This window comes from Rhinolophus ferrumequinum, chromosome 12 (genome assembly GCF_004115265.2).
Source record: "Rhinolophus ferrumequinum isolate MPI-CBG mRhiFer1 chromosome 12, mRhiFer1_v1.p, whole genome shotgun sequence".
Classification (NCBI taxonomy): Eukaryota; Metazoa; Chordata; class Mammalia; order Chiroptera; family Rhinolophidae; genus Rhinolophus; species Rhinolophus ferrumequinum.
The window spans coordinates 36,681,775-36,694,503 of record NC_046295.1 but is presented as its reverse complement, the minus strand read 5'-3'; the positions used below and the strand labels follow the sequence as shown (position 1 = coordinate 36,694,503).

The 12,729-nt window shown below is 47.3% G+C and overlaps 1 protein-coding gene across 1 annotated transcript in view; it reads right to left on the bottom strand.

The window, feature by feature from the left end:
• MAMDC2 (MAM domain containing 2) overlaps positions 1-10,104 on the bottom strand; it is a 133,373-nt gene extending 123,269 nt beyond the window's left edge. The window contains exons 1-2 of the mRNA XM_033124176.1: positions 9,392-10,104; positions 8,929-9,042 (exon numbers count right to left, since the gene is read on the bottom strand). Coding sequence (XP_032980067.1) covers positions 8,929-9,042; positions 9,392-9,425 — 148 coding nt within the window. The 5' untranslated portion in view covers positions 9,426-10,104. The remainder of the gene's footprint in view (positions 1-8,928; positions 9,043-9,391) is intronic.
• Positions 10,105-12,729: the final 2,625 nt, after the last annotated feature.

Below are 12,729 nucleotides of genomic sequence, written 5' to 3'. Positions count from 1 at the left end.
CTCCTAACACCTTGGCCTGTGGTCTTGCACTTTCCTAATTCCCCTCATGTGAGTCTGGTTCCTTCTGTTTCTTTCATTCCACAATTCCTTTCCTATGCCTAATTCTTAAACATGAGTTTAAAGTTCTGCTCTCTGCCTCCTGCTGTAATCACTTTATATATTCTTCTTGGGTGACCTTATCTCTGCTCAATATTTCAACCACTGTCTTTATGCTGAAGATTCCCACAGCCCTAGTCCTGTCTAGACTGCACTTGACCTTCAGATTCTTACATTCTTACAGGAAGTGTCCATTCCTGATGGACTCTCCCACCTGGATCAGAACTGATCCAGGCAACTCAGAACTGAACACATCTTCTACCCTAACAGGATGCTCTTCTCAAAATTCTCTTAACCGCGGGTACCACCAAACAAACAGCTGCCCCAAACTAGAAATCTGGGAGTCATTTTCCACTCACTGACTCATCACTGCCACCCAATTAATCATCAAGTCCTGACAATTTAGTCCCCTCTTTGGTGTTTTATTGACTCCCTCCCTTTCACCTCCACGAGCTCTGTCCTCTTTCAAGCCCTTATCATCTCTCAGCCAGCCCGCCAGAGAGTTCCCTAACTACCTCCCCTGCGCCAATCTTACAAGGCTCAAATCGACGCTCCTTACACACTATTTATTGTCTGAAGGATAATGAACAGGCGGGTCCAGCAGTGCAGTGACAAATGTCCAGTAGCAAAGTCACACAAATGGTTCCTCCAGAAAGACCTTGTCTACACCTGATAGCTCTTTATTATTGCCCAATACATAGCTCTCTAGACTTCCTGTTGATTCTAAGAGCTAACAAATGCCCTTCTAATAAACACCTTTTCTGCTTAAACAGCCAACTCATGCTGTTTGTAATGAAGATCTTTGACCATAATTACAGAGTTATGTTTCCTCCTATTGCTGCCACCAAGGTTAAGGACCACGACCCTGTATGCACTCCCTGTTCTCTATGTACTCCAACTACTAATACAGTACCTGGTGGATAGTAAGCACTCAAATGCTTGTTTATACAATGAATATTCTTAGGAGCTTCTCTTGTAAAACATATGATTCATTCAGGATACGATGAAGTAAGTTATGGTATGGTACCACTTGATGGTATGGTACCATCATTTTATTCTGAGCCTCAGAATCCCCGAAAACACAAATAACTTTCTCATAAAGTAGAGAAAGCAAATATTCTGGCAGATTTCACTGAATCACAAACCTAATCCTTTGGTTTCTCCATTAGTCACATCAGTGTGCAAGAGATTCTTCTAGGAGCAGACACACAGCTCTACCTGCTTTTACCCGTCAGGGTGGGCACTATTGATGTCTCACACTTGAGTTCCTTAGAAACAACAGCTCTCAAAAGCTAGTTCAAAGTCTGATAGTCTTTTGCCAAAAATACTTTGCAGACCAAGCAGTGTCTCTGTCGAGGTTGCACTGTGATTGTTTGTGATGGCAGAGGATCAAAGGACTTAGGCAGCCCTGATGGCAAATAATCCAATGGCTATTTGTCCCCTGGTATGTCAGGGATGAGGCAGGCCACACATTGGTGAGGCAAGCTGACATACCGCTTCACTGTTATATTTGGAAATTACAACCGAAGCCTCCAAAATCTTTGAAGCCCTATGGTAGGAAGGGTTATTAAACACAACCTTTTTCACTACAGGGGAAAATATCAAGGCTTTCCTATTTTTTTTCTATCTATTTATCTATCTCAACACGAGCTTTAGAGGTTGATTAAACTTGAAGTGTTCGTTGATACAAGATACTGTTTGTCGGGTGTGGTGGAGAGGATGTGATCCCTGTTCTCAAAGATACGATGACGGAAGGGGCGGGGACTCCAATAAGGAGATGCTAATAAGCGTTACAAGGTGGGAAGTGAAGAGAGAAACGGGAAGGGAGGGAAGGGGGAGGTTCACTTACCGGGAAACTCAGGGAATGTTCCAAGAAAGAGCTGGACCTTAAAGCATACATGGGATTTAAGTAGGCCAAGATGGGGCAGGGGAATAACAAATCAGAATAATACAAGTATCAAGAACAGGGCAACTAGAGCAAAGAAGCAAGACAGTAAAGGGCATATTGAGTGAACAGCATGTTAAGGATTAAAGGGAGGGTGGAGTAGAAATATAACTTGGCGCCAGTCGTGGAGGGTCTTGAGGTCCAAGCTAGGCAGTTTACACTTTATTTGTGGGCAACTGATAATCATCCAGGGATTCTTAACAAGAGGACATTTCTTCTTTCTTACCTCTGCAGAGGGCGGGAGTTGGCCGTCATCCTAAGGCTCTGTCCTCAACCCGGGCCACATATTAGAAAGGCCTGGGGAGATTGTTAATTTGTCGTGTTTGGTTTTTAGTGAACAATGCCAAGTCTGGCCCCATTTCTGACCAAATAAATCAGAATCTCTTGAGGTACGGCCTGGACATGATGATTTTTAAAGGCAATTTTAGGTGTTTTTAACATCTAGGCAGAGTTAAGAACCACTGGCCTAATGCATAGGATATATGTGTATATACACATAGAATTATAAATATATATAAAATTATAAATATAAATTATAAATACATATATATTATATACATATTATAGGTATAATATATATATTACATATATATATATATATATATATATAAAATTAAATACTCCAAGAACCTAGATCTGAATACATGAATACAGGTATATCATTGAGTTGATAAGACAAGCATAAGAAAAATTGAAAAAGTGGCGGAAAAACTAGCAGATATGAAAATCAGGGTTGACCAGCCAAGGTGGCCAAGGCATGTTCAACTACCTCCTGTTCTTATTTTTTGAGATATCCATCATTTCTATTAACATAAATGAGTTTCACTCAAATTCTTAGAAGTCAAATATTGTTTAGTAAGAGAAGGAGGACGACTGCTGGGGTGACATACCAAAGAGGTTCTGCTATTTTAAGAACCAGGATTTCTTATGAATACTATATCCCAAGATGCAAGTCAAGTCACATGGTAACTGTAGCCTAAGAGATTGAAGATGGCAATGGAGGCAGACAGTCTTATGACAAGAAATTACTTTTTCCTCCCAACACATTGTGACCACAGCTGACTTCTGCAATTATGAGAAGGGAAACATCCTAAAAATCCCCAGGCACCTTGCTGAGAACCAAGCCCGGAGCTGGGTAGCATCTCTCCATTGAGCAACCCTAATCTGAGTAGGGACGAACCCAGACTGGGTGTTGGCACTGACAGGAAGAAGTCTGGCCAGACAGAGCCTACATCCAGAGAAGTTAGTCAAGACTGGAGGAGCAGACAGACATTACCAGTCCAGGCTGGTTAAATCCCACTGGGGGTCAAGCAAGAGATCCCAAGGAGGGCAAGGGTGAGGGGCCCGCCCAAGGGGTTAGTAGATGACAGAGGAGTTTGGCTAAGCGTCTCATAGAAGGCACCAGCACCACCAGTCATGGGGCCTGATTGATGCTCAGGTACCAGCCCTGTGGGATGGATACAGAGGGAAGGGCAGGCTAGACTGGGACAGGGATGGGACAGAGCACAAAGCAATCCTGACACAAACCAAGGAAAAGTCTAAGAGACTGGGAGAGACTTTAAGCCAAAAGTGAACTTGGTCTTATTACTTACCTCCATACCTCGTTCAGGCACGCAAATGTTAGATGGCTCGAGAGGCTCGTGGATGCTTAAAATAGAGGCAAATGATAAGACGAAGGAAGTTCTTCCTTTGGTAGAAATGAAAAGCAAATGGCAAAACTATAATCAAAAGAAAATTAGACTCTTCTTAGCTCTCCGGAAGCTGTGTTGGAAAGCTGTTTGATTTCGAAGAAATCATGATCGATAAAAATACAAATCTAGTCATAGTGAGAGTAAGAATAACAGGTTATATGTATAAAGGGCTCAGTATGTATTACATGTATTAATATCTTCAATCTTCACAACAACCTTATGAGATAGGTACTTTTATTATCTCCATTTTACTGCTGAGACACAGAGAGGATAAATAACTTGCCCAAGACCACACAGCTTGAAAGGGCAGAGACTGGATTCTAATCCAAGCTTTCTAACTCCAGAGTTTGTACTAACCATTAGGCGTAAGTTGTTTCTCATGATAAGGAATCACCTTTGAAGGTACAGAATGAACCAGGAGCCTAAATGAAAATACATAAGGACTTTTTAATCATCCGATACTTCATCTATTTATTCAGAAAATTCATTCATTTAACAAATCTTTATTGAACATCTACTATGTGCTAGGTCTTTCTCTATATGCTGAAGATTGCAGGCAGGTCGGATCCCTGCACACGTGAAAAAGTGAATAAATACACTGAATGACCACAAGTGTTGTGTGTTGTGGGTTTGGTAGGCTCCATGCACTGCACCTTTGGAACCCGTTCTCTTCCACATGTGTGAATTATAATTATATCTCTGATGAAGAGTTTCCAAAAAGTTATAATTAAGGCACCAAAGCTATAGGATCCAGTGGAGACTGAGACGAGGCAGCAATGCTGGAGGGAAAATCTTGTGAAGAGCCCAGGGAACGAGAGGTGGCCACTGCCTGAGTCTAGGCCCAGTGGGTTCCTGCGAGGATTGGAGCCATTGCACTGATGACCTCCAAGGCCCAGCTCTAAGACCTAGAACCCCAGGCAGAACCTCTGCCGCGCGCAGGCACAGCACACAACAAGCACGCTCAAAGTGACAGCAATCGGAGCCAGCGCTGCCTAGGGAATGCCACGTGATACTGCAGAATAACTTATCAGTTCTTGGTATCAACCGTCTTTCCGAGAGACATACAAGGAACACTCCCAACCTGTGCTGCTGTCCAGCCTCTTCAGAATGTGGGGGTTGTGTTCCTGCTGAGAGGGCACCAGGAGACAAACAAGCAGAGGCCACGCAGGCCCAGGGACGGGGAATTGCCTTATAAACTGATTAGGGTGGGATGCTGAGTCGGACCCCCAGGTCAGGAAAAAAGCTGCAATCCGCAGGAAGGAAGGACTGCTCCTCCTCTCCCTGGAAGGCCCCTTTGGGATCTTTGCCAGGCTTTTGGCTCTAGCTGGGCCTTAAGAAGCATCAGGCGGGATTTCTCACTATTTATAATGACTGGTACATGACTGAGGGCAGAACTGAAACTCAGATGGCCACGTGACTGGAAGTGTCCTTAAGAGAGAAGGAAGGAGTTTGAGTGAAGAACGGGGGTGTTAGAAAGAGACACCCATAGGTACTTAGAATGTGATTTCAGCACACTTTACCATGGCCCCACCCCGGACCCCTTGGTTATGCCAAACCTCTGGCCTGGTCCCGACTCAGATACCAGCCCTTGCTCCCAGGTACAAATACTATTTAAATTCTTCCGATATTAGGCAATTTCTCAAACCCCGACCCTCATAGTTGTAGGAAAAATGCCTTCCCTACAAAAGTGCTTTGAGTTTCCTTTTTGGCCTCATCGTAACCTGACACATTTCAGTAGCTACCTTCCCATCCTGTGTGTCTTGGTGTTTCAAATTTCCAGTTAAGGAGCAGTACCAGGATTTGGATTTCACTCCTCTCCCTTCCTCAGTTCCTCCGATGGAGTCAGGTTAAAGGTGCTAAGGCAAAATGTCCAAAACTTAGAAGTGGAGCCAAAATCTACCTGATGACTAACTTGGATTGTGACTCTTCGGATGAGAGGCCAACTTTCTAGTCTCCAAGAATCCTCAGCCGAAGGGCTTCTGCCCCCATAGCTGGCACTGGGGAAACGGAACCAACAGTCTCGATTTCAGCTGAGGACCACTGTTCAAAGAGATTCCAGTATGCTCTGAACTGTGAATAAAGAAGATGTTTATAGGATAAAATAGATCTCTTCTTTCCTGGATATAATTCAAAACTAAAACGGAGAAGCGAGTTCAAATTTGAGTCTGATATAATCACACTTGCCTTGACAAGTTAGGGAAAACAAAAAAATTCTACCAAAAAAAAAAAATGCAACCATTGTCAATACTAGAAAGTAGAGGAGGCTATATTGCAGGGCCAGGTCACCTGCACAGGCCACACCCTGTCGCTGGGGTGCCGTCCATTGTGGTACACAACCCAAGTCAACACACTGCGCTGTCCAAACTCACCCATTCTGTGCCCTGTGGATACCAAGTGTATTTCAAAATGGCCATGAACTAGAGACATTGTGATTGTAATCATAGATGCTTAGAGACCTAATACTTGAAATGAACCAAAGGGGTGGACCTCAAATACAATTCTGGGGAGCTGGGGAGATATTTTAAGACAATTATCCCCAGATTTGAATCTCCTGTGATGAAATTCTACTTAGCAGATTCATTTTCCTACTCAGTTCCCTTCACTGGGCTTTAGCCTTGTTCTCTCCACTGTAAATTAATCTAGTGACCAAGGACATATAGAAAGTGCCATTTGTGTTCCAAAGACTGTGAACAAAAGTCTCTGAAACCTACAGTTGTCTGCGGTGGATACAACACATGGAGCTAGACAGACCCAGTTTCAAAGGACTTTTGCAGCAAGATGAAGGAAATTTGCAGAGAAGCTTGCAAGCAGCTTGCCAAATTTCAGCCCGGCACAATTTTATTATCTTTAATTTACCAACCTAGAAATGGGTTTATAACAGAAATTCTTAGTGATGGCTTCTCAGCTGGCAACCACAGCAGTTGGCACACAACTAATTTACTGTCTCTCTGGAGAGGACTGTTATGTCCAAGTTCTGGTCTTTGAAAACCTCAATTTGTATTGACCAAAGCCTAACCTGCCTGCTCTGCCTGGAGTGCACATATGAGAATGAATTAACTTCCCCCAGCCAAACCAGTAGGCCCAGTCCTGAGCCAAAAAGCCGTGGCTGTTGAAAGTTAGAAAGCAAGCAAAATGGGAAGAAACAGTGCCTTCATTATACTATAAAACCATAATCACCTTTTCCTATAAGCATCTTTCTGTTTTCCCTGAAGGGGCACTGTTTAACTGCCACTGGTGCAGAGGTGCCAACTCAGCGGAGAGCACTTCCTGTAGGTCTGGGAGGCGGCTGAGTTCAGCAGGCTGTGGCATGTCCACTGACCCAGGCAGCAGCAGGCTTTGAGGGGGCCACCCTCATGAGAGGACTGGGAGGTCGGAAGGAGAGGGGGTCAGGGACTGAGGCTCCTGGAGGGTGCATGCTCAGGGAATGAGGATCCTGGAATAAGGGGCGATGTTGATTTCCTTTTCTCCGAGCTAGGATTAGGCTGAGGCAAGAGAGGTGTCTCGGGCACAAGATTTAAGGTTTTTACTCCCAGGGTTGTGCAAGTGGCTCTTTTACCCTAGTCCCAGCCCTGCTCAGGGTCACCAGCTGAGGGGTGTGTGTGTGTGTGTGTGTGTGTGTGTGTGTGTGTACACACACATTGTAAAGGTCAGTGTCTCTTCAAGTGTGGTCCTCAGCCAGACCAGCAGCAGCAGCACCTGGGAACTTGTTAGAAATGCAGATTCTTAGGCTCCACCCAGCCGAACTGAATCAGAAACTCAGGGGGTGAGGCCCAGCAATCTGTGTTGTAACACATGCACCAGGTAATTCCAATGCAGCTCAAGTTTGCAAAGCACGGTGCTAGAGAATACAGCTCTCCAAAGCCAGTCCTGTGGCCTACGTCAGGCCATCTCTCAAAATGCTTCACACACAACCAGAACAGGGAAAGGGAAGGGGTGAGATGAAAGAGACTTTCCTGAGGCCATCACCAGCCAGGTAGGAATCCCTCAGATAACAAATCAGGAATTGCTTTTTCCCAGCTACCCCTAAATAAACTGCAGTAGACAAGACTTGGCAATCGTTGGCAATAAATAAAGATTACTACTGAGCTAGTTCCCTGCTGTTTTTTCCCCTAACCAGGCAGCTCCGAGCTGGAGCTGGCCACTCAAACACACCATGTGACACAGGCCAGCCATCTGAATAGTCTAATACTGAAATTCTCTCTGGTGAAAAATGGGGTGAACATCATCCAACGGTGAGGGGCAGAGAAGCTAAGGTATGCAAAGCCCCAAACAGAAGCCTGGAGCAGAGTAAACTGTAATGACAGTTCCTACATGCAAATCAGGGGTCCTGGGCCCCACCCTTCTCCAGGGAGCCAAGCTGGATGATTGGAGGCCTGAGGACAATTGAGAGGGGAAGGAGGTTAGCTGGTGTCCTTTAAGCTGCAGGATTGTTCTAAAGAGGCTCTTTCCTAATCCAAATGGCCTGAGGCATCAATCTTCTACAGGGGGTCCACAAGTGAGGGAGAAAGGAGAGAAGGGACACCCAATGCGTGCTGTGGGGCACTGGGGAACTACTTATTTTTACTAAATAAATGAAGGGTAAGAAGTTACATCTTCGTTCAAACTTTGTCACTAGAACCCAAATGGTGAGACCACAACTAACCCGGGCCAGCTGAGTGACCTCGCACACAAGGTCATGGATTTGGTTTCCTCTTTTGCCAAGTGCTGGGTTATAAATACAACAGGAGTATGAGAATGAAGTCATGCAACAAAACACTGTCAGGCACAACATAAATGTGAGATCTTAGCCTTGAGATCCCATCACAGAATTATGGAACCGTTCCTGAAGGGCGCAATGAGAACTTTCCCAGCTCACAAAGGTGTCTACTGAGGACCAGAGAGGATGATGGCCGGCCAGGGGCACACAGGAGGTGGGTGACAATCGCTAGCTATGCCCCCTTTCTCCTCTCCATTAAGGAGTCCTGGGGGGAGGGGCAAAACCTTCTGCCCACAGGCCAGGTAAACAAAGGACGCCACGCCCCACCCCCAACTCTTCCTTGGCCATCCACGCAGCACAGCTGAGGTTTGGAAGGAGGATCCGTGACGCACACTTTTCCTTCCCACGGGATTTAACTCCAACATAACATTACCCATGTGAAAGAGCCAACCAGCAGGAGGAAAGTTCATCTCGGACCCCTGTGCACTAAGGCCCCTTACCTTCCTCATTTAAAATCCACGGCAGGAATGCAAACACCGAGTCAAAGCCACAGGTGCTCTCTTCAAAGGTGCAGGACCCAGCGGGCAGGTCCAGGGCACCGGCAAGCTGCAGGGCTGCGGGCACAAAGTGAGTTTCAGTTCCGGCTCCGGCCGGGGGCGTTTGCACCAACTGGGGGCACCCATGGGAAACTACCTGGTGAAAGTGGGGGAAGGCGTGGAGGAGGGGGCAGGAGAGAAATGCACTACTGTCCCCTTCCCTCCCCACCTCCAGGGTGCTTCCAGTGTACGAACCGGTGCGCACCCCCATCGCCACCCGCGGCTTGGCTTGGGGAGCGAGGTTAGCGGCTGCGGAGAAGGATCCGAAGGCACCCTCGGATGGCCCAACCCAGGACCACCAGCCCCGCCACTGGGGTTGCAGGAGAGGGGGAGGGTCACGAGAGTGTCCGGGGGGGGTCCCCCTTACCTTGCACTGCCAGGAGGACGCCCCTTAACAGCATGGTCGCGCTTCAGGGCGGAGGACCAGAAAGGGGTGCAAGCTGCCAGCCAGCTGGGACTAGCAGCTCCCAGCTGAAGGAGCGTGGGAGGCGGGGGCGCGGGGGGACCGGGAGGGAGAGGCAAAGCGTGCTCTTGGAGCTGCCCAACTTTGCAAAGCGGCTCCCGGAGCTGAGCGGAAAGCTGAAGGTGCCTGAATGGAGAGAGCGGCTAATTCTGCTGCAGCCGCGGGTCTGACCACGTCTCTACTGAGGCCGGCCCGCGCGGCACAGCTGGTCCTGAGCGAGGATGGGGCTGGGCGGGGAGGAGACAACTGCACCCATGTGAAAAGCCAGCCAGGACTGGCTGCGAGAGGAGAGGTCGGGATGCAGTGACTGCGCTCAGGATTTTAAAGCTTGGGTCCAGACCCCTTGCAGACACTTGGAGGGGGCAGGCCTTGCAGGAGCCCCTCCACTGGGTTGGGACAGGAGGCCCTCTGCCCCGCCCATCCGCGGTGGGAACCAGCTTATTTCTGGGGACAGCCTCCCCGCATCTGGCACGCCAATCCTCCAAGGCTGGCCCTAATTTAAACTTCTCCCCAGAATGGAAGAGGGTAGAATTCTCCTAGGAAAACCTAGAGGAAATTTTGGAAACTGTAGGGTGGAATAAGCTTTACATCTCATGAGTTTCAGCATTTATGGCCCAGTAATGCTAACTTTGGAATACCACCCCCCCACGCACCCCCCTTTTTAGCAGTGGAATGTCTGGCATGCCTGGTGCTCAGCATTCCCTCTGTCCGGTGAAATTGGGGCATTCCTCCTCTCCAGAGAGCCATGGTAAATTAATAGAAGGTCTCTAAATTGGGATGTGGGCCATGGGGGTGGTGATATGGGGGCGGGGTGTCCTGGGAGGTACCCACGTGCTACAGATTTGCTTTGGGCACTAAGTGGGTCTTTAAAAATGTTCTCTTGCAGTAAAGAAAATTGTGGGGTTTGGGGTTTTTTTATTTTTCTTTTCTATCCTCATTATAATTTTGTGCAGGCAATTTTATGCCTAGGGTAGTGGTTCTCAAACCTGAGGTGCATCAGAATCCCCTGGAGGGCCTCCCACACACACATCAGTCTCTGATCCAATAGATCTGGAGTGGGGCCAGAGGTTCTGCACAGTCCTAAGAAGTTTCCAGATGCTCAGACTGATGCTGCTAGTCTGCAACCACGCTTGGAGGACCGCTGGCCTAACAAACTCCTGTTCAACCATCAAAGCCCTACGCACATGCCATCACCTGGTTTCCAGGATCTTCCTCGTCCTTCGTTGGCAGCTCCTGAGAAGGAGCTGTCTCCTTGGCTGTTTCTTGTTATCTCTCCGACCCCTGAACATTGGAGTGCCTCTCAGTTCTGTTCATCTCCTGCTTCTTTCTCTACTCACTTCTTCAGGGATCTCATCCCCTCATAGTTTGAAACACCAACGATAGCCCAATGGCTCCCGAATGTATATTTCTAGCCCTGACTGCCCACTGAGTCCAGCCTCTTCTGCCTCACTGCCACTTCAACATTCTCATTTGGATACTTACGAGCTCTTCCATCCTTAACAGGTCCCAACAGGAAGGCTGAAGGTTCCTTCTCACACCTGCCTCTCCTCTGCATAAAAATCTTAGTGTTATCCTCGACTCTTCTCTTCCTCTCAGGACGTTACCAAATTCTGTCCGTTCGGGACTCAGAATATAGCAGGTGCTGACCACGCCCCCCGTGACTGCCTGGATCTAAACAGCCGTCGTTGTCTGCGGGATATTACAGCAGTGGTCTCCCTGCTCCTTCTGCTTTGCCCAGCTCCACTCTATTCTTAACCCAGTAGTCAGGGATCCATTTAGTACAGAAACTGGGTTATGTTTCTTCTTGGCTCAAGGCTCCTAACAACTTCCCAAATCATCCAGCAAAACACAAACTCTTCACAATGACTTACTAGGTCCTACAAGACCCGTCCCCACCCTTCTGGGCTCATTAATCCCAGGGTGAACAAGACACATTCTCTGCCTCTAGGATGGAGACTGACCCATGAAAGGATCATTTCAATAAAATATGTTGGTGAGATAGAAGAAGGGCTGTTGTAAACATTTAAAACCCAGGGGCCAGGGAGGTAACAATGAATGCCAAGAGTGCTGGTGTCAGGGAGACAATGGGGAGTGATGGGGACGATGGTGAATGGGAGCAAGCAGACCTAACCAACAGGCATCGCTGGCACTAGCCTGGGGCGCAGCTGCCATGGTGGGACAGAGGTCCAGCACCGTCCATTCCACCCATTTTTCAAAAGAAGCCTGATGTCCAGATTTATATGTAATAGCTCTGGCAAGTAATTAAAACAAAATATATTTGAACCTTTGTGGGAGTAAACCAAAACCTGCTCAATTCATTTCTTAAGCTGGAGTTGACAGCGCCCAGATAGAACCAAGGAAATGGAGAAAGAGAGCCCCCGCTGCCGCCCAATAGCCAGTCACACATGACCAGCCCCATTCTAGAGAAGAGAAAACGGAGGTAGAAAGAGTCTAGATGACTTTTAACCAAAATCACATGTCTCTAAGGAGCAGGGCTGGGATGAGAAGTCATTAGCTCGCCTCCTCACTGGCCAGTATTTGGGCATGTGGAGAGGACTTTGTAATACTCTGTGTCCTGCACAAATGTAAGGGTATTCGTAATATCCTTTATAGTAATCATACTTTGGTTATTTTCTATTACATATTATGTGGTCTAAAAGTATAATCTATGCTATAACCTCTGATCTCTGCCAAGACGTTGCCTCTGCTCTCGACTTTTTTCTGTCTCTGTCTCTCTGTCACTGTCTCTATGTCTCTGTTTCTAGGTCTGTGCTGCAATCGGTCTCGGGTTCCCCTCTGCCTCCTACTCTATCTACTGTGTTTTGCTCTGTGCTGCTTTCATGCTCTCTCTCCACGCACACACACCAACATGCCCCTACTCATTGCCTGCTCTCAGGTTGGAGATGAAATGGTAAAATAATTCCAGGCTCTGTGGCGTGTCCTGCCAATAACCTTTGCTGCATTCCAGCAGGAGGTGTATGTGGGCTCTGCCCCAAGGCGGGCTGGTGGTGTCCCTTGGTTCTTGCCCAGCACCAGCTGCCTCTCACCCCCAAGGGACAGTCACGTGCCTGCTGTGGGTCTGAATCATCCACTGTGAGGGACCAAGGCCCACGGTTAACCAGTTCTCACAAATCTCCTTTTATTACAACATGTATAATCCGCTGTTCAAATTGCCACACTCAAATGTCCTGAACTGGTAAAGTAGATATTTCTTTGAGAGTGAGCATTTAGAAGGAAATAGA